At 36.1% G+C, this 27,469-nt stretch overlaps 1 protein-coding gene across 2 annotated transcripts in view; it reads left to right on the forward strand.

The window, feature by feature from the left end:
- TENT2 (terminal nucleotidyltransferase 2) overlaps nucleotides 1-27,404 on the forward strand; it is a 46,896-nt gene extending 19,492 nt beyond the window's left edge. Inside the window, exons 11-15 of one of the 2 annotated variants that reach the window (XM_053969108.1) lie at nucleotides 2,147-2,190; nucleotides 8,118-8,254; nucleotides 16,498-16,589; nucleotides 21,596-21,675; nucleotides 23,561-27,404. In XM_053969108.1, coding sequence (XP_053825083.1) covers nucleotides 2,147-2,190; nucleotides 8,118-8,254; nucleotides 16,498-16,589; nucleotides 21,596-21,675; nucleotides 23,561-23,635 — 428 coding nt within the window. In that variant the 3' untranslated portion in view covers nucleotides 23,636-27,404. Of the gene's footprint in view, nucleotides 1-2,146; nucleotides 2,191-4,022; nucleotides 5,958-8,117; nucleotides 8,255-16,497; nucleotides 16,590-21,595; nucleotides 21,676-23,560 lie in introns of those variants that run through there. The other variant, XM_053969109.1, reaches the window with a different exon arrangement.
- Nucleotides 27,405-27,469: the final 65 nt, after the last annotated feature.

Genomic DNA, 27,469 nt, shown 5'->3' on the forward strand with positions numbered 1-27,469 from the left:
ATTTTTTAGATGTTGAAACTGTCCCTTTTAAGTTCATATTTGTGTAATTTTCATCTTTAACTAAGCAGTAGTCATATCCTACACAGAAATATTTAAAGAGTTTTGCTCCATTTCCTTAGTGTTGCATTTGTCTTTAACAAGTGGACCTGCTCTTTGGAGGCAGAGTTACCACCTTTAAAAAGGTTTGGGAAAAAAAAAATTACCTGAAGGACACTGTGTAGCTATAAAATAAACTTACGTACTACTTCACAGAAATGTATAAGGACATTTACTGTAGTCATCTCTGGCAGCTGCCACAGCTGTCTAGGAAAGAGGAAAAGAGGGTTCAAATAATCCTTTTCATGCAAAACTGTGATCAGTCAGCTGTCTTGGCAAGATCAGCAGTCCAGAAACCAAAGAGGAGCTATCTACCTGTGCTTCCTCAGCCTTTTCTGTGGAGGAAAAAAAAAAAGGCATGAAAAAAAAATCATGTGAGGTGTGGCCCTGTACACTGTACATTATCTAAGCACCGGATTTTTAGATTCTGATGTTTTATTCATTCAGATTTTATGCTTTTTTCCCCTGCTATATGCGTGTGATGTTTCTGAAAATAGCCTCTGTCCTAGAATTTCTAATAGTGTTTTTGTTGATACTGTGGAGGGGAAAAAAACCACCTTTCTTTTGCACTAGTGTCCCTGCCTTCACTAGGCAAATTTCTTTTGTATACTTATATTATTTCCATATTCTTATACTAATGTGGATGTCTTTTGATCCAGGTTTAGTCTGGCTTGAGTTCATTTGTAGATACATCAGTATCTTGTATGTGAATTTTCTTCCAGATAATAGGTCTAAATAACTTGAACAGTAAGAAAGGGAAATTCATAGGGCAAATACTAGTGGTAAGTGGTAATTTTTCCCCTCCCATCCATCCTCTTAGTAAAGCTCACTAAAGCATACACACCTAGATAAAACACCTTGATTTGCTGCTCAGATTTTGTTGCCTTTTAAGTTAGTGTGGTGGAGAACTGGAAAGTATTCCAGATGTTGCAGAAATGTGAACACCCACAAACAAAAATGTTATTGACGCAGCTGTGGTAATTTTCTTAGCAGTCCTGAATGTATATTCTACTCTTTGAAGGTACTCCAAGCACAGTCTAAGAATTCTGCTGTTCTGATTCTTAGTTCCTATGGAAAAAGGATTCTATGACATCTCTTCACCTGTAAGACCTTATTGAAGAGTGAATTAAGTTATTGAAGAGTGAATTAAGTCCCGAGTCCAAGACCAATGTACTGAATTTATTTATTATTTTCCCTAGTGAATGATGCAGACCAATTTCTTTAACCATGCTGAAGACATGATGTTAAAGCCTTAGTTTGAGGAGTACTCTGACAGTTCTATAGCTGCTTAAGTAGGATGTAAAAACTTAGGGATTTTGATCCATCTATAGGACCACCTAATCTGGGTGATTTTTTTTTTCATCTCTAATTTATACAGTTCAACAGATGCACTCCCAATCCATGGTTTTCATAAAAGTGACCGATATTTAGATAATTTTATGTTTGTTAGTATTGTTAATGACTGCATGATCTTCATAACGTGTTTGCCACTTAGCAGACCAGCTAACACTAGTAGACTGCATTTGTGTATTTTATGGGGATTTTGCTAGCAATGCCTACTCAGTGTATTTTTAATAGGTTACATTTGGAGACTCAGTATATAGTCCTTGGCAGCTGAAAAACATGTTATTTTGCAGTAACTGTAGACTCTTTCATAGAATTGTATTAGATGTAAGGAAAAAAACATGAGTGAAGCTCTAATTTTTCATTAAGGTAATCTAGATGATTTTCATATAGCCATGAATTCTGAATATGAATTTCAGACATAAAGCTGTACCCAGCTGCTATAGAATTTTTCATGCCTTTTACATATAGTAGTATCTTGGTAAGACCTTTCATTAGCTGAATAAAATTCCTATAGTACTGTATAGTACAAAATACAGTAATAGAAATGTTTGCTGAATAACTTATTTTACAAAATGCATGAAAGTGAAGTTCTTGATAAATGTTTTTAAGATAGAATTTCAATGCAAGTCTTTGATGTATTTGATATGATATTGCTTCCTGTGAATTAAATGAATCACAGAAACTTTGAACTTTTTTTTTATAGCATTACCTGAACCCATCCTTCCATCCCTCCAAAAAAATTACCCAGTAAGTGTTTCTTATGGATTTACTACGTCATTTGTGTTTGACCCTGCTTATCTAAATATATGAATTCTTAACTATCTCTAATGGATTGAGTTAACAGTCTCTCAGTCGCATCATTGATATGCTAGACCTAAGTGTGAAAAATATTATTTGCTGCTTTTGATAATTTCTTTAATGAGAATTCTGTTATGTATGGGAAGATTTGTCACACAGTTAGAAGAAAGTGCTAATGAAAACCACTAACCTAATTCTCTTTATGCTGGCCTGGAAATATCCCTGTGTCAGCTGTAACTTTCTGTAATTTTCTTGCATCTTAATGTGTTAAGTAGTGCTTTTTCATTCAGCTCTGGTGCTTCAGAATTCCATACCTTCCCTCTGGAATTGCCTGATATTTCCATGTGCAGAAAATGAGTGATACATGCTTTACTAAGAAAACTTGAGACCTCACAAAACTTGACTTCAGTCCTAAAAGTAAACACCTATTTGGAACTTTGTTATTGTAGTTAGATCATACTCTGTTCATTTCTGGAGAATCAGTATGCTTTGGTGCCTCCAGAAGTAGGAGTGTTTTTAGTGAGATTTAATCTAAGAAAAAATATCTAAAAGTAAGAACTGCCCTCCTAAATATTTGTCTGTGCACAGAAGTGCTATTGCAGAATAGTTCTATGCTGTAATTTATTTACAAAAATTCCTTGGTTCCTTCCTCTTTACCTGTCTCATATGTGTCACTTGAAATTTTTCTTTATTCATAGTTGACATAATTTGGTGTTCCTGTCTACATATGGGAGGTTTTTAATTGGTTGCTGACAATTGTGCCAAGCTAGTATCAGAAAGCCATTCTGTCTTTTGCCTGTATTTCCCATAATGCTGAAATGGGAATATTTACCGGAGCTCAGCATCAGGGAGAAAATACTGTGGTGTCAGCCATTTTGGTTAATTAAGATAATTGAGATGCAGAAGAAAGCATTGAGCAATAATTCACTGCAGTTTTATTTATATTGTAAATGTGCTTAGGGATACCTGTGCTATATTTTTATGGTCTTTATCTTTTCCTTTGATTTTTTTTTTATGATACTCTATACCTTCTAGTTTCTTCATTGGGAGCACTGAAAAGCCTTTGAAACTATCTTTCATTTCTTGTACACTTAGCTTTATCTGATAGGTTTTTGAATTGCTAGATTTGCTAATTACTTTTCCTTAAAGCTTGTCTGCTGTAGTGTTCTAAGTTTTGTGTAGCATGTTACTTAAAGTGTTTAGAACTGACAACTTCTGACTCTTCTGTATTTATAATGCAGACATTTATATTTGTCATGTTCAAACTTTGTAGAGACGTCCAGAATACTATAAAAATATTAATGCCTTCAATCATTAAAGTAAACGTATCCAGTGCCTTAAGCTGAAAAATCTAATTAATCTAAATGCAAAGTTTTATCTTGTGTTGTGTGAAAATGGTAGATCACTTGCAGGTGAGCACTGCTGTAAGAACTGCATTTTTACCCTGCTCTGATATAGATTATACTTTGTTTTGTCGTTCTTTCTTATATTTGGGAACGGACAAAATATTCTAGAGTTGCTAACAAAATTTGAAGAATATTTTATGCATGCTTACTACAAACCAAATTGCAAGTATGTTTTTGATCTATTGTCTCCATTAAGAATTTAATTAAATGTTTAAAAATTATGAAATTTGAAAGTTCTGAATACTAATATTTCAAAGGAATTTAAAATGGGAAATACAGCAAAAGAATTTTAGTCTTGTGGCTTGCAGTAATAATTAAAAAGCATAGGCAAATTTCAGTATCAAAAGAAACCATATCTTTTTCTTATGATTGTAGGTGGTCAGAGTTGTGTCTCTGTACAAAAACTCTACAAACATACTGCATCTTCTCTATATACACCTACCCACAGTTTTTCAAAATCAAATCTGCAGCCTGAAAATACTTCCATGATCTGGAGGAAACTGCTTATCTGAAATTGTTGGTGCTATATAGGAGAGACACGCTTACATTGAGGAGGAAATGAAAGACAGATTCTGTATCTCAGTGAATCCCTACTACAAATGTGAAGGGTGAGAAGTCCTGGAAAGCCACCAGATTAGCCCACTTCTGCATTCTATTGTGGTGGGGGAGTTTCCAGCTGGCACCAAGCTGATGTGTTTTGCAGCCACTAGTTTAGAGGGAATACAAATCACATCAAATGCAGGGTTGTGTTCTGGGGCTTCCCTTTCCTCCTAGCCAGGTAAGATAGATGGCAATAGCCCACCAAGTGTGTTCGTTCATCAGTTCATCATTGAAGTCTATATAGTACGTGCTTCTATGTCAGGACTTCACAGATAAGCTCTAGAGAACCTGTGGTGGATTAAACCATTGTGGCTGGTGAACATTGCTGTCATTGACACTCAGAAGGAAACTTGTGCCTGACTCACCACTGTTCAAGAAGTCTGGTGTTTTAACTGAAGTCAAGATGAAATTGAGTTTCCATGAGTGCTCTGGATGGTGAACTTCAAGGACTCTACGATGAGCACATCTTTGTTTCTGCTGCCTCAGCTTCATGTCACATCTTGCAAAGGGTGGGGCAGAAGGTGGGATGGTCTTCAATGGGAGTCAGCCCTTGGAAAGACACAGTTTGCTTCACACTGAGTTGCACTTTTTTAAAATATAAACATGAGTAAATACTCATTTACAGGACTGGGGAAAAGGATACTTTAGGTGTGTCAAGACATTATGCTGATGTTACTACTAAATTATTTTGAATGAAGGATCTTGTACATTCAGAGTTAAACTCACTATACATCAAAATACTCAAACACAAACTCTATTTTGATGTACACTTGTGTTCCTTTCCAGTGTGTAAGGTGGAATGAGCATACTTAAAAGCATTATGTAGCTTGAACATGAAGCATGTTGCTGAATACTGGTGTTTCTTGAGAAATCAGCCAATCAAGGTAAAAATTAGAGATCCAGCAAAAAAGGAGAAAATACTTTCAGATCTCTTTATGGGATATCTTAAAATTATGGAGAGCTCATTTATATTTGTTGCTCAATCAGATCCTGAATCTAATTTATCTTTTGCCTTCTAGAGCAAGTTAAGAAAAGAAAACGTACTTCAAAGGGTGCTTTGTAATTCTGTTTTTTTAACAACCTTACCTATGTGCAGGATCTGTAAGCTGTACCTTGTTTTGTTTGTCTAGTTACTCCCTGAGACCCTCTAGTGGAAAGGAAAATACTGTTATCCTTGTTTTACAACAGGTGAATGGAGATGAGTTGAAGCTAGGGGATTATCATGGGTTGTCTGTGGCAAAGCAGAAAAAAGTATCTAGGTATCCCTTAGCTGGTCTGACGTCTTGTTCACTGGACACTGAGTGATTCTTTTGTTAAGAAATGACCTTAAATTACATTGGTAATTGAATTACTGAATATTGGTATATCTTGACAGAAGTCTTCACTAAATCTTGCCAATTTTAAGTGGCAATTAATTTGGTTTTATGTGTAGAACTTTCTAATATGGTAATAGCAACTTCTTACATAACAAATTTTTTGTATTTCAGAAAGATTAAACACTTGGTTTTGCCTTCTCTGTGGGGTAATCAGCTGCCCACAGTGCATAAAAAATAAATATATTAACAGTATCACAAAAATGATTACTATATTGCTTTAGTTACCGTTAATAAGTCTTATTTTCTTCCAGAAAAGTAATAAAAGTTATGCCTTCTATTTTGCAGTACTCAGATGTCTTTTTAAGAACAATTTTTTAGTGATATAACCAGTAAACCAAGTGGAAATGAGAATTACTTACATGTGTCTCTTAAACTAGGTGGTTGAGGGTTGTACAGGCTATAGCCTGTAACCTGTGTTTTTACTAATGCATGTGTCTAGAATAATATGCGTGTATTTTCTTGAAAGCAAAAGCCTTTCTGAGTAAGAAAACCTTTGATTTGTCTGAGATCTTATTGTCTGCCAATAAAAAAATAGCTTTTTTTTAATATGAAAAATAATAAAATAAAGCCTAACTCTTTAGCTGCTGAGGATATCAACCTCACTGTGATGGCAGAATTCTCTTGCGATTGAGAAGTTCTCAGGCAATTAAATATTCAAAGTGTAAAAAAATTAATCTTGTCTTCCTTTTCTACTGCCTCCAAACACTTACTATTCATAGTAGTCATCTGTTGTAATTCCATTGCACTTTTGTTTTGTATTTTTGTAGGTCAGTGGCCCCGTTTTCTTCTTCCTTTCCCCCCCGTCCCTTGTATGTTTCTTCATCAGCTGGTGTACTGCTAATTCTAAATTCAATTGTTCTGACTCTTCCTTAGCTTTCTGTGGGGATGGACAAGAAGTGACTTTCAATATAGTACATTTCTAATCAACTTTAGGGTTAAAATTGTATTTACTATATGGCATTGGAATAACTGTTCCTTTCTACATCTTTGTGTACTGCATATCTGCTTTTTATGTCTGTGTTTCCATTGTTTTGGTGTCTTCTGATGAACTATAAGCTGTTAAATTCTGAGCTTTGCAAACTAAAATAATGTTTTATATATAGCATTATATCATACGAGATCAACCATTGAAATTTTTAGATCTCTAGAAGAATGGCTTTTTTTCCCCAAAAGGTGTTGCACAAGGTTCCAGGAAGTTTTGCTGGAGCTGACAGAAAGAAGATGGGACCCTCAAACTTTGCAGTCCTACTGGTTTTGTCACTTAACAGTACTTTTCTCAGACAAAGCAGTGTCAGCTGTGGACATGAAAATATTACTACACTATGTAGTGCTTCTAGTGCTATTCTAGTACTATGAAGTTTGAATCACGCCTGATACTACTCTTAAAAATAAAAAATGAATGGGTGGGGAGGAGAAAGAAGATACAGTAATGAGTGAACAGGTTCCTAAATTTACATAAAAGTGTGTCTTTATGTGAATGTAATGTTTGCTTCTGTGTATCTTGAGTTCATTTTCAGCAAAATACACAACATTGCTGTAAAAAGCTGTTAAAACCAGGTATTAGCGAGTCATAAATATTGTTTCTGTAGCAAGAGGAGGTATGTTTACTTCTATGTACCCCAGTCTGTCAGAAGAACTTAAAGGATGCAATGGACACTGAAACAGCAGGGCAGTTCTAAAACCATATGTATTTAGTCTTGTATATATTCCTTTTTAGGTTGGCAATAGTGCCTTCTTTTCATAGCAAACCTGATTTTTTTCTTACTCGATCATACTCACCCTCTTCCCCCTACAGAAAAGCATACTTCAGCTGAAATGCAGCATTCTGTGTATTCACATGTTTTGTATAACTTCACTGCTGGTTGGTTTTGGAGGGTTTTTTTGGGTTTGGTTTGGTTTGGTGGTTTTTTTTTTTTTTTTTCTTTTTTTTTTTTGGGGGGGTGGGGGGCTTTCATTCTTGGCTAGAGGAAGTCATACCTGCAGTCTTTTTTGCTTATTTTGTGGGTGGATGCAGGTTCATTCCTATGCAGTTTTTAACTTGGTGCTTGGAAGCAATGTTAGGCCTTCCCTCTGGATTAATTCTGTATTTTGGTTCAGCTATGGGAAATTGACAATAGGTGCAACTTCACCTACATATTTCTCAGCTGAACTGCATTCAGCTCAGTGCAGGCTACCTTACTCAACTTTTGCTCTTGTGGTTTTAAATGCAAATCTAGTTCAAAGATTCTGCCATGTTAAAATTCTTTACTAAACAGAAGTTAAGAGATGGTCTTGTATGCTCCTGTGTAAGATGATTCTACCTGAGTTCAGGGGGAGTAACTAGTATCCAGTGGGGCAGAAGAGAAGTACAAGTCCTTGGCTTGTAAGTTGTCTTTGAACTTACAATAAGCAAGCAATAGGCAGCTTTCTTATTGTGGAAAATATGTGCATCTGGGTTAAGGCTCTCTCTCTGTGTATATATATATATATATACACTCTGATTTTATTTTGACAGGAATGTTTTGATCCTACTATGCAGTTGCATTTTGTTCATCAAGCTCCACGTACCATTCCTCCTTACGTCTCAAAAAATGGATCAAGCCTTGGAGATTTGCTAATAGGCTTCTTCAAATATTATGCCACAGAATTTGAGTAAGTAATAAATTCATTTTAGTGGTTTAGAAGATATGAAACTTTGATTCCTTCTATTCAATGTAGCAACACTTTATAACCCTTGAAAGAAAGAAAAGCAGCAATGCAGGAGTGGTAACTCCTGAGAGAGAGAGGAAATGAGTGGAAAGGCTAAATGACAACAGGAATGTCAGTAAATTGTCTGGTTTCTTCTTAGCTAGGCATTCTTTCTTGTAAAATAGTTTCCAAAAGTTAGAGAGCTTTGTCCTTTAAAAATTCCTGGGGTTTGTTATACAATTACACTATTCTGTAACTGCCTATTCATGTGTGAGATCTGTTCTTAGCTATCATTTATGGTTTAAACTGTGATATTAATTATTTGGACCTTAAGGGCTATGCTTGTCTTTTGTCACAATGAGTCAATCGGAGTAACTGGCCAGGTGGCTCCTTACTTCAACCAGAATATACTCCTGTATAGGCCTCGCCTAGTGAAGAATTCTCTCATGTATAGTTGTTTCACTCACATTATTGATTTACTAGAATCTGAGTTTAATTTTGGCATCTGGAGTTCCTTATATAACAGGAGAAGCTTAAGTTGCGAGGACATCTGAGAAAGCCTTAAGTTACAACTGTTTTGCCAAATTGTTACTCGTGTATTTCTGAATTTCTTAGAAAAAAATGCTTATTCTTATAAAATATCAAATGGTTGTGTCTCAATCAGCTTAAAGATCTTCTAAATCACTTCTGAGGCAGTTGTTTCATGCATGTTGCTGTCCTGTGTATGTGCATCATCTCCATTTCTTGGAAGGAGAACAAAACATACAATTGGATACTCATAATTTTGGAAGTGTTTATAATTTATTCAATATAAGAATGAAAGACCATAAAACCATTAAAGCATTTCTGGGGTGTGCATCACATGTGAAATATGTAAGCTAAATCCCTATGGCCTGGAGTAATGCATGATCCAACTGCATTTTGTGCATGCTTAAGCCTGACAGAGAGATTTGCATGTAAGGTATTTTCTTTCAATGATCTCTGCAGATTAGAGAATGGTCTTTTGTCTTAAATATTTCTCCTGAGTAGCCGCCCTTTCAGCTGACAAGGTGATGTTTGCTGAAGAGGCAAATGAGAAGACAGTGCTGAAGGATAACCTTAGATTCTTAATTTGTGTAGGATATTACATTAATCTTTTACTACTTGACTGTACAAGCTATTAATCTTCTTATATATGAAAGTAGATATCTTATCCACTAAGGAATTTTCTGGTTTGCCTGTGTGAGGTAGCAGAGATGATCTCATCTAATTACAGGGAAAATACCTAGTCTGACTCTTCTGCGTTTGGGTGCTTGTGAACATAGTCAAGACCAGATTTCTGCTAAGTTGTTGGCTGGTCAAGAATGACTTCATTTTTGTCTGCTATTAGAAAGGATATGCTAAGACATATGCAGACCAAAAATTCTGCAGTATCAGTGTTTGAGCTGATGGCAATCCCTAAATACTATTTTTGTGATGATTATAAATCAGGAAAAAATACTGTGTAAATTTATTCACAGACACACAGAGGAGCTTCTGGGTAAAAGAAAACTTGAAAAAGTAGATAGTGAAGATAGGATAGTCCTGATGTCAAAGGAAGAAAATGTTTCAAAAAGCAGCTGAATAAAAAGAATACCTGATGTGTTCTTCTAGTGTTCAGTATCTGTTAAGTATTTAAACATTCCACTTGTGATATTCTGTTTATTAAAAAAAACCAAAAAAAAACCAGTAAAAACAGCCATTAGAATTCCTGTGTTGAAAATGCTACTACATAGCTGAGAAGTAATTTGAGGAAATTATGCACTTAATGCAGCAGCCTGTATTATTTTTAACTCTTTCTGCTATGGAAATAAAATTTAGTCAAGTGTACTCTTTATCTGTACAATAAAGAGTACACTATATGTATAGTGACAGGATTTATACTGTCAACTATAAATTGTCTTTGAAAGGAATAGGATTGATAGTAAAATTCCATGTAGTTTCAGTCACTGGAGAAAACAAATTAGTGCACCATAGGGAGGAACATGAACATGGTGCTTAAAAGGTTTTGTGTGTATGATAGCCAGCCAGCAAAAGTAAAAGTAGTCTCATGCTAGCCACAGGATCTGTTATCTTTGGTTTGAAGTTGCTGATGGAAACAACAGTGCAAATGAGAATGAGGGTAAAAATTAAATACACAGGATCACAGAGTAACAAAATATGCTGACTGGAAGGGACCCATCAGGATAATTGAAATCCAGCTCCTGGCCCTGCACAGAATCATCCCTAAGATTCATTCCCTAAGACCCTTTGCCTGAGAGCATTATCCAGACACTTCTTGAACTCTGTCAGGATGGTGCTGTGACCACTTCCCTGGGGAGCCCGTTCCACTGCCCAACCATCCTCTGGGTGAAAAATACTCTCCTAATATCCAAACTAAACCTCCCCTGACTCAGCTTCATGACCTTAAGTCCTGTCATGAGAGTGAAGAGATCAGTGTCTGCCCCTCCTCTTCCCCTCATAAGGAAGTTGCAGACTGCAATGAGGTCTCCCCTGTCTCCTTTTCTCCAGGCTGAGCAGACCAAGTGACCACAGTCACTCCTCATACAGCTTCTCCTCAAGGCCCTTCATGATCCTTGTGGCCATGCTTTGAACACTTTCCAATAGCTTTATGTCTTTTCCTATACTGTGGCACCCAGAGCTGCCCCCAGCACTCGAGGTGAGGCTGCCCCAGAGCAGAGCAGGGCAGGACAATCCCCTTCCTTGCCTGGCTGTGATGCTGTCCCTGATGCCCCACAGGACATGGCTGGCCCTCCTGACTGCCAGGGCACTGCTGGCTCATGTTCAACTTGCAAATACACGCAACACAGGGCTCTCTTAGTGCTGTCTTTCATGGAAGAACTAGAGTTAGAGTGTGTTGAATATTTTCTTTGCTATAATGTTTTTTCACTGTTTGTTTTCCCTGTGAAACATTTTCTAGTGTCTTTATGCAACAAAAATCTGAGATTGTATTTCAGACAGTGTGACTGTTAAATGAGGCTATAGTTTTATGATCTGTACTGGGCCATTGAACTTTCCCTATTGGACTGTCACGTGTTTGATGAAAACATTGCTACAGAGAGTGTGACTTCGATTTTTGTAAGCTCCTATCTGTGGAGCAGGGTACACTACCAGGTTTGATACACAGGAACTGTTTTACTGAATGAACAGTATGCAATCAAGAATGATCAGATCATGTGTAAAGATCATAATTTTGAAGAGAATAAATCATTGAAGCCACCTGTCTAGAATGTTTAAATATTGATCTATTTTACATGTAATCATCAGGAAGATAAGAAAACTTATTATCTTTTAAACTTCTCCCTTACTCTAGCAAAGGCCATTAGGTATTTCAGTTTAAATCTGTGATTTTTTTTTTTACTTGATGTAGGACAGCATGGGCTTAAAGAGTATAGCAAAAGAAGAAGTAGGAGCTTTGCATCCTGTGCAGTCATGCATAAGTCCTTGTGCTGTATTGATTTTCCCTTATGTTTTTATGTTTTGTTTATTTATACTATAAGATCTTTCAGAAAATGGTTTATGTATTTATACAGTACCTTTTCCACAGTCTTACTCTAGGGTTTTCAGTGTGTCTATAAGAAGTAATTTTTATACCCCTTCATCCCTGTCCCCAGAGAAATGTGGTTTGGAAATTGCAGCATGTATTGGAATAGCACACCATATATGACAAAGCCTGTTTTGCCTTTATGGTTGCATATTTATCTTGCCATAAGAGTTCAAGTCTGTGTAATGCTTCTTATGATACAGCTGGCTATGGTAGTGACTTCATTTTTTAACTTTAACTATTTAAAATTGTCCACTGATTAAGTAGTGAAAGCAAGCAAGAAAAAACTGTAGATGTTCTCCAAAGCAAGTATTTGGAAACACGTTTACCAGCCCCTCTGAAGGAGGTGTCTGATTTCAATTCTGCAGCTGTGAGTGAAGGCAGCAGGTTTTCATTTGGTTGTCTCCGTACAAAGTGAGACCTTGAAGCAAGGCGTTGCTCGCCTGAATTTATTGCTTTGTGATTACTTCCCTTAAATTTACAATTGCAGGTTAAGTAGCAGTTGTTTAAGGTCATTCACTGATTTGTATATGGTGCACATGGTAAAAGCTTGCTTACATTTTAATGACAAAATATAAAATTTCAGCAAGAAGTTGCTTGCAGCTCTTTTCATGATAGAATCGATTAGGTAATAAAGGGATCATTTTTAATACTATGTTGAATTAAATATATTTGTAACTTGTACCCATCTTACTGTGTTTATATACAGGTGGCTTTGATTTGTAAGAATGCTCTGAAAAATATAAGCTTTTTATTATGTTTGTACTGTAGTCATACACACACCTGAAAGTGCCTAGTTTCCTCCTTTCAAATACTTGCCTTTGCTATGAAGATCACATACCTAATGCAGTCAGTGACAACAGAAATAACTGATAATTGAAATAGCTGTTTAAATGGCAGTGTTAACACACAGATTGAAAATATGTGCAGGGAGAATATCTGCTTTATGTTGGAACAATGAAGTTATTATATGCAAGCCAAAGTGGCTAAAACTGATACACAAATAATTTGCTATTCGTAACTAATTTCCAATTCAGTATGATCTTGGTACCCAGACAATTCTGTAAGACTGTCAGATAAAAAAAGTTGTTTTCAAATTTAAATTTCAATTTTAAATAAAAGGCTTTTAAGTTTCAAACTTAAATAAAAGGCTTTTTAAACAGCAAGAATGCCAAATTTTTTTGTTGCTTTTTGCTTAACCAGTGTATTATAAATGCATTTATTTTTTTGCTGAGGGATCAAATACAGCCTAGGAAGAAAATAATTCAAGAGAAGAATTACTGTTTCAAGTGAAACAGTACTGCCTAGTTAAACCAAATACAGATCAAATACTTCTTTACATGACTCTCTCTCTCTCCCCCTCTCTCTCTTTTTCTCTCTCTTTTTCTCTCTCTTTTTCTCTCTCTTTTTCTCTCTCTTTTTCTCTCTCTTTTTCTCTCTCTTTTTCTCTCTCTTTTTCTCTCTCTTTTTCTCTCTCTTTTTCTCTCTCTTTTTCTCTCTCTTTTTCTCTCTCTTTTTCTCTCTCTTTTTCTCTCTCTTTTTCTCTCTCTCTTTCTTTCTCTCTTTCTCTCTCTCTCTCTTTCTCTCTCTCTTTCTCTCTCTCTCTCTCTCTCTCTCTCTTTCTCTCTCTCTTTCTCTCTCTCTTTCTCTCTCTCTTTCTCTCTCTCTTTCTCTCTCTCTTTCTCTCTCTCTCTCTCTCTTTCTCTCTCTCTTTCTCTCTCTCTTTCTCTCTCTCTTTCTCTCTCTCTCTTTCTCTCTCTCTCTTTCTCTCTCTCCCCACTGGCTTGGATCTCTGATTTTTAAATAAGCTTTTTAGAAAAGCAAACTCTAAGCTTCTGCTTGCAGAAGATGTGTTCTTGAGCTGCAATTTAAGCTTGTTTGAAGCTCTAAGCACAGGAATTTTGTCTTTTTGTGTGTGTGCTTGGGGTTTTTTTAGCAATTCATCTGAATTAAGTGTGTGTTGATGGTTGATTATTAAAAGGCATGCTACGAAAGTATTTGATGCTTGACATTATCACAAAAGTAGTCTACTGTGGGAATTAAGGAGAGGAAGGATTATACGTTAGAATAAAGGCTTTCGTTTACATTAAATGATAGAAAAGATCATTATCATTACTAATTTTCTAAAGAATATATCAAAAGAAAGCTAAATATACACACTGAGGTATCCTAGATCTCTTCATGTGCTGTGTCCTCCATTTTTTTTTAATTAAGCCCTATTCATAGTATTAAATATATGTGTTCTGTGGATGTACAGTTATTCAAACAACTGAGTTCCATAGGAGGCTTTAATTATGAGTTGTAGTCAAGATAATTTGTAGAATTACAGTCAAGATTTTTATCTTGTCGTTGTTGACTTAATGGAATTACAACAGCAATTACAACCACCTCCCTGTGGTCTAGGGAGGACAGAATTCTTTCAGATTTAACTGATGAATGAACTGATGACAGTATTTTAATTTACAGTTGGTATCTACAGATTTACTGCAGGTGGTTGATGGACCCAGCCCATCTCCTCTGTCAGGTGTACATAAGACCAGTATAGTTGGAAGCACATTGCCCAGCTATTTCCACCCATTTAGTCAGGACATGTGGTGATGTATTGGCTGATATTGTAGCTCCTGGATTTACAGAATCATCCAGATTAGAAGAGACCTCTAAGACCATCTAATCCAAATGCCAATGCAGCACTGTAACCACCCCTACAACATATTCCCAAGTGCCACATCCAGACATCTCTTGGGCATTTCCATCTCTGGAAATGCCCAAGAGATTCCATCACTTTTCTAGGTGACTTATTCCAATGCCTGTTTACTCTTTCAGTGAAAAATAATTTTCTAATACTTAATCTGAACCTCTACTAGTGCACTTTAAGGCCATTTCTTCTTTTCCTTGACACATGGCAGAGAGAGATTGACCCCCACCAGGCTACAACCTTCTTGTAGTTGTAGAGGGGGATGAGTTCCTCCTTGAGCTTCCATTTCTCAAGAATAAAAAACGCCATTTACATCTGCTCCTCATAGGACATATTTTCTAGACTCTTCCTCAGCTCTTCTTTCAACAAACCTCAGGGCCTCAGTGTGTTTCTTGTAATAAGGGGCCAAAAACTGAACACAGGATTCAAGGTGTGGCCTCACCAGTGCCTAGTGCAGGAGGACAATGACTGTCCTGGTCCTGCTGGCCACACCATTGCTGATCCAGGCCAGGATGCCATTGGCCTTCTTGGCCACCTGGGCACACCCTGGCTCACGTTCAGCTGCTGTCACCAGCACCCCCAGGTCCTTTCCAGCCACTCTGCCCCGGCCTGTGGAGCTGCCTGGGGTTGTTGTGACCCAAGGGCAGCACCCAGCACTGGGCCTTGTTGAACCTCACACCATTGGCCTCAGCCCATGATTCAGCCTGTCCAGATCCTTCTCCAGAGCCTTCCTGCCCTCCAGCAGATCAGCACTCCCACCCAGCTTGGTGTCATCTGTGAACTGCATGAGGGTGCACTCCATGAGATCATTGGTGAAGATATTAAACAGGACTGGCCCCAGTACTGAGCCCTGTGGAACAGCACTGGTGACTGAACACCAACTGGATGTATCTCCGCTCACCACCACACCCTGGGCCTGGCCATCCAGGCAGTTCTTTATTCAGTGAACAGTGCACCTACCCAAGCCATCAGCTGCCAGTTTCTCAAGGATAATGCTATGGGAAATGGTGTCAAAGGCTTCACTGAAGTCCATGCAGACTACATCCACAGCCCTCCCATATCCACCTTGTCACAGGAGGAGATCAGGTTGGTCAGTCAGGATATACCTTTCATAAACCCCTGCTGGCTGGGCCCAGTCCCCTGACTGTCTTGGATGGCATGCGGGATGAACTACTCTCTTTAGTTAAAAGCAGCTGAAAGGTGGCTGGGTAGATGAGAACATAAAACTGGAAGTGGTTTTTTTTTTTGGCTTCCATTGCATTTGGGATATTGTTGTGCCAAGTGTTATAAGGATGGTGGTGCATCATAAAGACTGCCTATAATCTGCCTGCTGATCCTGTTTAAATGTGGTAATTTCCATGTCTTGTTGTTGAAAAGTTGCCTGTAGAAAGTGGTAGAGAGTTATTGTACTTGCAGATCTAAAATTCAGCATATATAAAGTATTGATACTTTCTAGTACTAGGTTCCTTGCACAAGGAAAGCCTATGAGCAAGTTATTTCTAAATATCTTTATACTACGGAGTATTGTTTATGGAATGCAGTATGTGACTTGTCTGCACTTATTCCTTACATTCCTTTTCTTCCTACAGAAAATTCTGAAAATTTTGAGTCTGTAATTTATTTTGAACTTAGAAATAAATATAGATGACAATGCAAATTGTTATAAAGTTTGACATTGTTAGTAAAAAAAAATTGCATTGTGAATATATGTTACTCATGGATAGCTGTGATGCTCTGTTTTGGAGATGCTTTTTGTACTTGAACTTCTGTTAGTAGAAAAATTTTCTTGTTTCCTACCCATGATGTTAAACTAAATTACTTATTGGTATAAAATATTGTGTTATCCAGGCTTATGACATTGCAATCTGACAATTTTTTTAATGTAAACTGATACTTTGAATTTAGAACAAAGAGTTAAAATTTTTTGCAAATTGTTTCCCTTTTCTTTAGTTGGAGCCATCAGATGATTTCAGTTCGTGAGGCCAAGGCTATTGCAAGACCTGATGGTATTGAATGGAGAAACAAATTTATTTGTGTAGAAGGTAAAATGTGAAGCTGCATTATAATTTTTAACTATTAAGGCATTAAATACAAAAATCTATCAATTAGACTTTACCTTGATTGTGTTTTTAGAAATATATTGCACATGTGCATTATGTAGAGAAGGAATTTTAACCAGTGTAAATAGTTTGTAAACAGTCTTGTCAAAAACATTTGAGAAGGAAGCTTTAAAGTGTAGTATTTAAAAATAGTACTCCTGACCTTTTCTTCAAGAGCACTCATTGCCCTGTTATTTTTGGAACATGGCTTAGGATTTTGATAAGGAATGGCCTTTATGCTGGTAGTGTGTGTTTTTCTGCTCCACAAAAATAGTTGTCAGTTTTGCCAAGTTTGAACTTCTGAAAAAACACAGCAGGCATATACTCAGATTATTATTGAAGAATATTCTTTGTTAATGAAATGCTCTGGCATTGCAGTGATGTGGGTGTAGGTTATGTGTACATTGATCTTCTTGTGGGTACTATTTTTGGCTGGCTAGTGAACATGGGCTTTGTGCAGAGACTACATGATGCCTTCCAGAACTGGAGGGTAAACCCAGGCTACCTGTTGGAGTTGCAGGTCTCAGCTGTCTCAGTGCAGAACTAAGTAGGAGCACTATACAAGCAACCAGATTCATATGTTACTGACACCTTTCAGCTGCTGTGGGGAATGTACATGGAGAAGATGTGCAGGTGAGCATACATAGGAGATGAAGCTTGCACTAAGGAAAGAGAAGATGATAAACCAAGAGAAGGATTGAGATGTTAGGAGAATAAGAAGAGACTGAAGGGACTGAGGGTTGCTGGGTAACTGGAAAAAGTTGTCACAAAGAAGAGAGGTGGCTGCAAATTAATGAAGGCTGTTAGGATAAGGATGTCAAGGGTTGATGTCGCAGGATGAAATAGGAATATAACTTGAACAGGAGACAAATGGTATGGGGAAAGTTGTTAGACACTGAGAAGATTTTGCTGGGGGAGGACGAGAACAAGACAGAAGTCCTATGGCTGAACAGATATTCTTCAAGATTGATGAGGTTTAAGGTTGGGGTATGTATGTATGTACTTTCCTGCATTTGTGCTGTTCTGTGCAGAGAATCGCCTTCAATCAACTTCACGTACTGGTGAAGAGGAACACACTGAAATATAGTTGCACTGGACTCTGTGGTCTTAGAGTTGAGAAATATGAGAATTAGAGTATTTGCACAGCTGAAATTATTCAGAATAGCGTAGTGAGACATTGCCAAGGCTCTGGTCTGAATGTGGGAGGTGGGAATGCTGGGCAGCTATGTTTGCTGCTGTCACGTGATGCTGATCCACTGTGTTGCAGGGGGCTGTGTGTTTCAAGCTCTCAAGTATTTTATGACATTACAAAGTGGTTGAATAATTAGGTTATCTTTCAACCAGGCTGGAAAATAGAATACACATCAACATACAAAATAGACACTCTAGATTTTAAATTTAATGGTCTTGATTAATTAGAACTTTTCCTTAATATGTTTGCCTTTGAACTGTTAAAAAAGGCAAAATTATCTATAGGTGGCATATCTGATTCCTTCCTTAGTTCAAGACTTAGTGTCTTTAGCCTCACATACCAATTTTTTTACCTCTGATTTGGGAGGGAAAAATAAAATCTCCTACTTTTGCTCAAAGTAGACTTCATGTTTATAAAAGCTGTTAGACTGAACTAGGTTAACAAGTATGTACATAAATTTCTGTGTACTTGAGAAGATTGCAAAAGTTAGGTAAACATGCCAATATATTCTCTTTTCCAACTCTTTGTCAAATTTTCCTGTTCGCAGAATAATATTTCAGTAATTGGTACTATTGCATTTATTTTTAAATATCTAAAATATATTTGTTGATAGATTACACAGGCTTGTGCCTGCAAGTTTCCACAATTCTTCATGTAGTACTGTATTTAGATTAGCTCAAGAAAAACTGTGTTCAGTTTTAAATGTTATGGGCCTTAAGGTTGGTTCTCACATGTATTTCTGCTGTTAGAGAAACAAATATAGTAGAGATGCTCTTTCCAGTCACTTTAAAATATGATAGGCTTTTACCATGATGGGGATACAGAGATACAGAGAACCCTGCTTTTAGATTATATTTTGAACAATCTTTGTCAGAAGCTCTAAATGGCTATTGACTATTCTAGTTTGAGTTTAAATCTTGTCTGTATCAAGTAATATCAAATACTCTCCTGCTGGAGAATAGGAAAAGCTAGAAATGTGGCAATTTTATGAGATAATTACATTGATAATAATTTAGGGAAATCAGAAACCATCTAAGCTGCACCTGATTCATATTTGTAGTTTCAAGTCTTTCAGATCCACATGCTAAAAATAAGTCAAAAAATAATTCCTCAGGGCTTGGTTAGCAGCAATTCTGAAGTTGTGTGATATCTTGTATTTTTGTTTGGAAAAATTATTTCCTTTAACCTTTCCCTCAAGCATCAGTGTTAAAGCTGTGTTACTTTTTTCTTTTAATATTCCCATCTCTGTGTGTGAACAAAATAACTTACTTAAAATAAACTCTTACTGTCTTGATGGTTAGAAAATGTAGTGGTGTAAAGAGTAGCTGATTGTAAAATTATTCTTGCTGTGCTTCAGAGAACCAGTTTATCTTTTGACAGTCAGTAAATATGCAGAAGATTAAAGGGAAGGTGTGTGTTAGCTTTTGTGACTGGAATGCCTTTTTTCCACTGATGGTTTGAGAAGATTGTACAGTTCAGCCCTTGTTGCTTTAAAATATAGATATGACTTGATTCAACATAAAGGTCCTAGCATTAAAAAAGCAATTACCATCACATTTATGATACACAAATGAAATGCTGTATTTGTTCACATAGTAAGGGACACGGAGTTCTTAATTACACTAAATCACTGTCTCAAATAATGGGACTGACATTAGAGGACTGTGTATGTTTTATTTGGTTGCCAGTTTTTCTTCTATACTAAAAGTATGATGCATTCTAAAATAAAAGAAATCTGCCTGTAACCGTCCACTGAAAACTAGGTAGTTTGAAGAGAATCCTTTTAGAAAACTGCTAAATACAACATTTATTGCATATAAAAATTGTCTTAGTTTTCTTTAATTTAAATAGCTAGCAGAAATAAAAACTTAAAGCCATGGAGCACATACCAGATTTGAAATTCTAGTCTCCATAAAGGCACAAGCCCTTCTGGTGTCTGTGTAATGCTTTATTTTGCTATACATCACTATCTGAATAAAAGTAATTCATAACCAGCTAGACAAAAAAAAAAAAAAAGTCTACCTGATCTAACAAATATTTCTGTGGTCCTTGAGGACTTGCATACATTCTACCAGTGTGAAATACACAATATTACTTCAGCAGTTCTCTATTAAGGCTCTACTAAGGAAAAAAAAGACTATAAAATCTGGTTTGTAGCACACTGTAATGCATAGTCCCTGCATCATAATTTTTTAGTATCAACTGCTTTAATGTTGGCAACCGTATCAGTAGCAAGAAATACTTTTTTAATCTTGCAATTAAAAAAGTTCCAAACTATTAATTAAGTTAGGATAAAAAGGGGGGGGGACATCACACTAATTTGTAGTTTATTAGAAAGTAGAACCCCCAAATGGTTAACTTATGAACAAATACTGCAGAATAGGTATGGAGTGATAAAATACATTTTACAGGAGTTGATATGTCTTATATTCAAGTCATAGTAAATATTTTGCTATATTCTCAGTATTTCACTGAGAAGCTGTTGAATGAGATGAATCTAAAGTGAATAGTTCCAAGAGTCTCATGTGTAGTAAGTTTCAAAATATTTTAATATGCAAAATCGTAGTTTGATCTGTTATCACAGACTATTGAGCTGTAGCAGATAATTACTACTGCATAAATTCAACACAATCATAGTATGCTTCAATAGATAATAATAACCTGAGTTTATTAGGAATTACATATCATTAGAGCATTAATTGAATCATAGAATGGTGTATGTTGGAAGGGACTTTCAAGTATAATCTCTTTCCAACTCCCCTGCTATGGACAGGGACATCTTTTACTAGACCACTTTTCTCGGAGCCCCATCCAACCAGGCCTTGAGCACTTCCAGAGATGGGGCATCCACAGCTTCCCTAAGCAACCTCTTCCAGTGCCTCACCACCTTCACAGTAAAGAATTTCTTCCTAATATCTAGTCTTAAGCTTGCCCTTTTTGGTTTAAAGCTATTTCCATCTGGTCCTGTCAGTACATGCTGTTGAGAAAAGTCCCTCTTCAGCTCTTCTGTAAGCCCCTTTTACATACTGGAAGGTGCTATGAGATCTCTCCCAGAGCCTTCTCTCCAGATGGAACGACCCCAGCTCTCTCAGTCTGTCCTCTCAGGAGAGGTGCTCCAGCCCTCTGATCATCTCTGTGGCCTCCTCTGGACTCCCTCCAGCAGATCCATGTCCTTCCTGTGCTGGGACCCCAGAGCTGATGCAGCACTGCAGGTGGGGTCTCAGCAGAGCAGAGCAGAGGGGCAGAATCCCCTCCCTGGCCCTGCTGCCCACACTGCTCTGGATGCAGCCCAGGACACGTGTGGCTTTCTGGGCTGTGAGTGCCATGGCTGGGTCAGGTCCAGCCTCTCATCCCCCAGCATCCCCAAGTCCTTCTGGGCAGGGCTGCTCTGAGTGACTTCTCCCAGTCTGTAATCATGTCTGGAATTGTTCTGACCCAGATCCAGCACTTTGCACTTGCACTTGTTGAACTTTCATGAGATCTTCATGGGTCCACTGCACAGATTTGTCCATGTCTGGATAGCATCCTGTCCTAGTGTCCTAGTGTCAATGGCACTGCTCAGCTTTATGTCATCTGCAAACTCCCTGACAATGTTCTTCATTCAGGGCATTCAGAGAATTCAGTATTGGGTGGTTTTTTTTCTCCTCTTTTTTATTGGTTTGTTTGTTTTGTCTTGTGTTTTCTTGTTCTTGTGGGGGGTTATTTTGTCTTATTGGTTGGTCTAGTTTAGTTTTCATGTTTGTTTTTGACCTTGCAGAGCCCTTTGATGGGACAAATACTGCTAGAGCTGTACATGAGAAACAGAAGTTTGATATGATCAGAGGTGAATTTGCACAGGTAAAAAGTAATCTCATGTAATTTTTCTGGTCACTTTGTTTTTCAAGATAGTTTTACTATGCTAGTCATTAAATCTGCCTGTTAATGAAGTTTTATAGCTTGTACTATAAGTAATAAAAATGCATGTTTTTAAAAATATGTGGGAAAATAATTTAACAGTATTCTTTAATGTCTGCCATTAAAATTCAGGTTACACTAAAATCGGTACTCAAAATAGTAAAAACCCTCTTTTAGATTTTCTTGTGTGTGTAAAATTCTAACAGTGGTTAGTAGCTTTAAAGTTACAACTTTGTTTTCATTCATTATTTCTTCCTATATTAATTTGAGTGGTAATAGATAATATTTTATACTTCTTACTAATCCATATTTTAATAAATATCACCACCAAAATAATGGTGGTTTTCTGATTTCTGATAACTTACTTAGATGCTACTTTTCTTCAGGGAGACCATGCTCATAATTTTAGAACATGAGTAGTTCCAGCATGAATTTTCACTGTCCCAATCAGGGGAGGAAAGGACACGGTGAAACAAGGAAAAATTTAGACCTTGATTAAGCGTAATATTTCTGAAAATTTTTGGTATCAACTCTCTTTTATGCTTCTCTCCTGTCATAGGCATTGCAACTGCAACCTTGTTTCTGAGATCTCTGACTATTTTTTATGTAGTTATGACTAGGGATTAATGCATAGAACTGGCTTCCAGCTTTAACCAGTTAAGACTCCTTTATTAAGCTGTCCTTGGAGGATCGTGTTTACTCCAGTTATTCATATCTTCAAGTACCTTGAAGCAAAAAGTAATTCAATGCCAGATACTTGTAATAGAGCAAATGCAAATGCTAAAAGGACACCTTAGTCAGAAAAGGTTAACATTTTCTTTGTAATTCTATTCAGAAATGTTAATACGTTTTTCTTTTATTTAACCATGTTAGCATACAAAATACTGAATTGTTCACATACTGGTACATTAAATAGTTGATTTTGTGAATCTGCTAAAGTCACGTTTACAGAGTGGTTTGGGCTTTTGTGGTACTGTGAAATCAGAGTGAACTTCTCTTTTCAGAGTTTTCAGTTAACAAAATTCATTTCAAACCTCTGTGATTTTCTGAAAAATGTAAAAGCAGATGTTTGATCCTAGCTGTCTGGAACCAATATACTTAAGTGATACAGCCCTGAAAAACGTTCTTTTTACCAGATACCATAAGAATGACAGTTGCTTTAAAAGTGCAAGTACTTTTTAATATCCTGCACTATTTTTTAAAAAGCTTAAGCAATCTGTTTTGTCCTTGAGAGAATTGTTCTTCTTGTGGTTTTCATTACACTTTGGAGTGTAAATGACTTCTGTATAAACACAGGAGGGTCACTGCAGTTCTTTGCAGGCTCATGGCGTAACAGATGTCCTGAAACTCACACTAAGAACACAGAAGAAGGTTGAAATAAGCTATTTTAGAGACACATCTAAGTTCTGGAAATGACAATGCCTAACATCATTTATCGGGGACTGTGATACGTGTGAATTTGAGATAATTATTTTGCAGTTAGAATACTGCAATTAGAATAATTATTTTGCAGTTAAGAATAGTGTAATGCTTAAATATTGTTAACATCTCTGTCTCCAAAAGTCTGTTCTTGAAAGGCTTTACCTTCCTCATTAATTCATTTCATTTTGTGTACTTTTTGGATTTGCTTACCTTAAAAAAAATCCCAAAAACAAATGGAAAAAAAAAACCAAACCTCAACCTGCAAACTTTCTTTTCGAGAAGGGGAAAAAGATCAACCTTAATTTTGTGGAACTGTGATGCTTATTGCTAATAATGGTATTTAAGTTTTAATGGCAAAGATTATATAGTCTTTTTTAAAAAAAAAAATTGTGTTTTTTTCCCTCAGGCTTGGCGATTATTACGAGACAAGAAAGATCTGAACTGTATATTACCTTTAAAAGCAGTCAAACAGAAAAGATAACTAGCGTCTTTCATTTTCCCTTTTTTCGGATCCTGCTGAAATAAAGAAGAGAGACAAAATCAGGAGGCACTCACCCCGTGGTTTTTACGACCTGTTTTTCTCTGTAAACTTTTGTTAAGAAAATGTTTATAAGGATGTGGCATATTTTATTATTGGTATTTGTTAATACAGCTGTTCAAGATACGCTTTCTGAAAATGCTTGCATTTTTGACTTTTAGAAGAAACTCACAGCAAACAAGAAGATTATGTGTATTTTAAGGAAAGTATGGGGATATACTGACTTGTTTCTTGTTTGATCTGTGTAACCATTATTTCAGAGATATTTAACCATGAAAGATAGACATTCAAAGTTAAACCATGTGCAAATCTGACTACATCTTTAAGGCACTGTGCACTGCCAACTTCTTGATGAACAGAGAGTCTGTGCTTTACATCTGCTGAATTGCAGTAAGCATTTCTGCTCAACTTAGCACTTTCCAGTTTTATTTCACTTTTACTTGGAATAACAAGCAACTGTTTATGAAAATGAAGGTAGATTATGGTTGGTAGTACTCTGAATATCAAGAACTATAATCTAAACCAGAATTTTCAAGCAACAGTTGTACTATGAAGAAGTTGAAGTAAAAACATCTCAATTCAATGCACATAAATGCTTTACATTCACACAGAGTAGGAAAATTTTTTGTGCTTCCTTTTACATATTTGAAGTAATAGTGGTACCTCTTCTGGAGAAAAAGTCCAAATCAAAATCAAAACACCTTACATCAGTGCTAAAATAAGCTGGGCTTCTCATTTGATTTTGTGTAAATGTTTGTGATTCGATTAGCCACTCTAAATTGAATCTAAGTAAGTAATATTGAAAATTATAGCTCTTCCAAAAAAATTGCAAACCTTCTCTTAGACCTCCTATAGCTCAATTTGTGTCTCTCATATATTTGTTATTGAAGACCAATTAATTTTTAAGGTTGTATTTACCACTGAATTCAAATTCATACTTCCATTTTTTTAAGTTTAATATTTTATATGGTGTCTAGTGAAATAAAGTTTATATATGGAAGATACAGGTTATTTTTCCAATTTATGTTATTTTGTACTGTGTATTTAAAGTATTTCCTATAATTAAGTAGAATAGGAAATGCCCCATGAGGTAAGGCCCATGTTGCAATTCATCAAGATCTATCATGGCTATTCTGCAGTACATCTGTGAATAGGCAAAAGTTTGGTTTATTACTTTCTCTAACAAGATTGTGAAAACTCTTCTAACTGTAGAATAACAAGTATTATGTCATCTTGTGCAAACTTTTAAGTTCTAGTTTATTTAGAAGTTCTAAGTACTGTAAACTATATGCCTGATGTGAGATTACTTCCTATACATTTTGTCACGGTCTAGTCTATGTAGAATTTTGCCTTTTTTCTGCAATTGACTTTTCTTCTACCATTTTAACTGTCTTTCAATTTTAATATGGCTCTAGAAGTCCACTGAAATGTTCTTCCTCCTTGTGTATGTTCACCCTCACTGCCCTTTTTCTATAGGATGGTAGACTTGAGTATCAGTGAAACATTCACTTTGATTCACTTTATGTAAAATTGAAGCACAAGATTTTATGACAGGATGATGTCTGGGTTCAAAGATGCTCTACAAGCTCTATGTAGATTCTGGGAAAAGAGAATGTTGGCTATATCTTCTTACAAAATATATTGGCTATATCTTTGTCTAGAAAATTTAAAACTTTCCCAACCTAGAATAAATAAGAAGGGACATAAATGTTTCAAGTTGGTAAAAATATGTTTTGAGTGAGCTGAATGTGAGAAACAAAACTTTATAAAAGGCATAAAACTTTCTTATGAATTTGTATTGCATCACCTTATGTGTCAACATTTCTTATACCTTAAATTAATGCTTAATGTTTAATTTAATTCCTGTTTTTAAAAGGTTAGTTTAAAACATTGTGGTATCTCTGAGCTACTCTATAAAAAGTGCCCTACCAATTCAGTGGTATTTTTAATACAAGTTAAGGTCTGTAACCACAACAGTCTTTGTCTTTCAAAAGAATCCTTTTGTATTTTTTTCTCAAGTTTATGTCCTTCTGATAAACCATGTCTATAACCAGAAAATCTAGATGGTAGTTTCCCCCAATTTTTTTTGGAACAGACCTGTTGATAGCATATTTGTTAAATAGTGGGCTGCAACTTTTGTCAGAAAACTTCAGATGTAATACCACAATATAAATGGCTTGGGAAGAGTGGGTAGGAGCTGGACTTTAACTTTGGGTTCAGTTCTGTATAGTCTGAAGTTGTTCGAGGTTTAATGATCTGCATTGTCATCTACTCTGGGCAAGTATTCAGAGTAAAAAATTCACTAATGGCTACTATAAATTTTAGTGTTAGGGTAAAATTTTCAATATTCCTCCGCTTAAAAATAAAAACTTACCTTCTTATCCCTTGGCATACATCCTAGTAGGAATAGTTTTTTCTGAGAGCTCTTTGGTAAAAGGTATTTTTCACAATTGACCAAGGTGCCAGTGTCTGTGCAAGATGCTGTATTCTTTGGGATTTGTTATTGCCTTGAAATAAAGCTGCTTTAGTTCAGCCTTTTTTTTTTTTTTTTTTTTTTTTAATTATTATTCTTGACTACTCTTTGGCATTGGGTTTTCTTGTCATTTCTCACCTCATGTGTCAGAAACCACTTGTGTCTTCTCTAGGGTTTTAAGAATTCTCTTTAGTCCTTCAGGACTAAATTAACAGGCTCAGAGGTGCACAGTAGGACCAAACATTGGCAAGAGCTTCACATTTGGTGACAGTAATGCAGAACTGGCATAGGCTATGCACTGTGAAACTTAAAGTTTCTCTTCCAGCTCTTGCTCTCACTTGTCTTGAAATGTGAATGTGTAAGTGAACTCTCAGTACCTTTAGGTGTGTTGACAGTATAAGGTGTTACTTTTTAAAGATCCCTCACAAAGAAATCAATATAAATCAATTTTAAGACTCACATTGCAGGGTGGCATGGTCATTTGGGAGAAACGGGCAGGGATGGTAAAAGGATGTAAGATGATTTGTATAAAAACTGAAATTAGCATTTGCAAATACATTATATTTGTGAATCCCAAACATTTATTTGGAACTAGTGCTTTACTTGAACTTGTGTTACTGGACTTGAATCACAGTATCTTTAATGTTAAATTTAAGTCCATCAGAGAATGTCGCTCTTGCTTTATTGTATTGTACTTGCTATGGGTTGTCCTGTATTTTGTGGGGTTTTTTTTTTTTGTTTTGTTTTGGGTTTTTTTTGTTGTTTTTTTTTGTTGTTGTTGTTGTTTTGATTTTTTTTGTTTTGTTTTTTTTTTTTGTTGTTGTTTTGTTTTTGCCTTGTTCTCTGTAATCCTCCTGTGTTCAGGTATAAATATTTCCATTGATTTTACTGAGTATGATGCTTGTCTGAAGAGCATGAAAGAATGTGCAATTTTGGTCCATTACAGGTCAAATTCATTTGTGAGAAGTACAGATGGAAATAAGTTGAAGGGTTTCTGGTAAAAGAGTACTTGCCTTTTTCTTGCTGTGCTGAAGACTGAATCAAAGCTTGTGCAATGTATGTATGTTTCATCTATAAGCATTTCTAGAAGACTTGTAAAGCTCTTGCCTTCCACATTAAATTTAAGGAAGAGTACTTCATATTCTTTACATTTTGCTGTGTACACTGTCTATGCTCATGATGAAATGTAGAGTTTAATTTAGTTTAATATCTGTTTCAAATACACTTTTCAAAAAATTACATTGTCGCCTTGTATATTGTGTATGTCACTGTGTGGGTCAAGAGAGCAGAAAGACCTGTACATA

This window comes from Vidua chalybeata, chromosome Z (assembly GCF_026979565.1).
Source record: "Vidua chalybeata isolate OUT-0048 chromosome Z, bVidCha1 merged haplotype, whole genome shotgun sequence".
Taxonomy (NCBI): domain Eukaryota; kingdom Metazoa; phylum Chordata; class Aves; order Passeriformes; family Viduidae; genus Vidua; species Vidua chalybeata.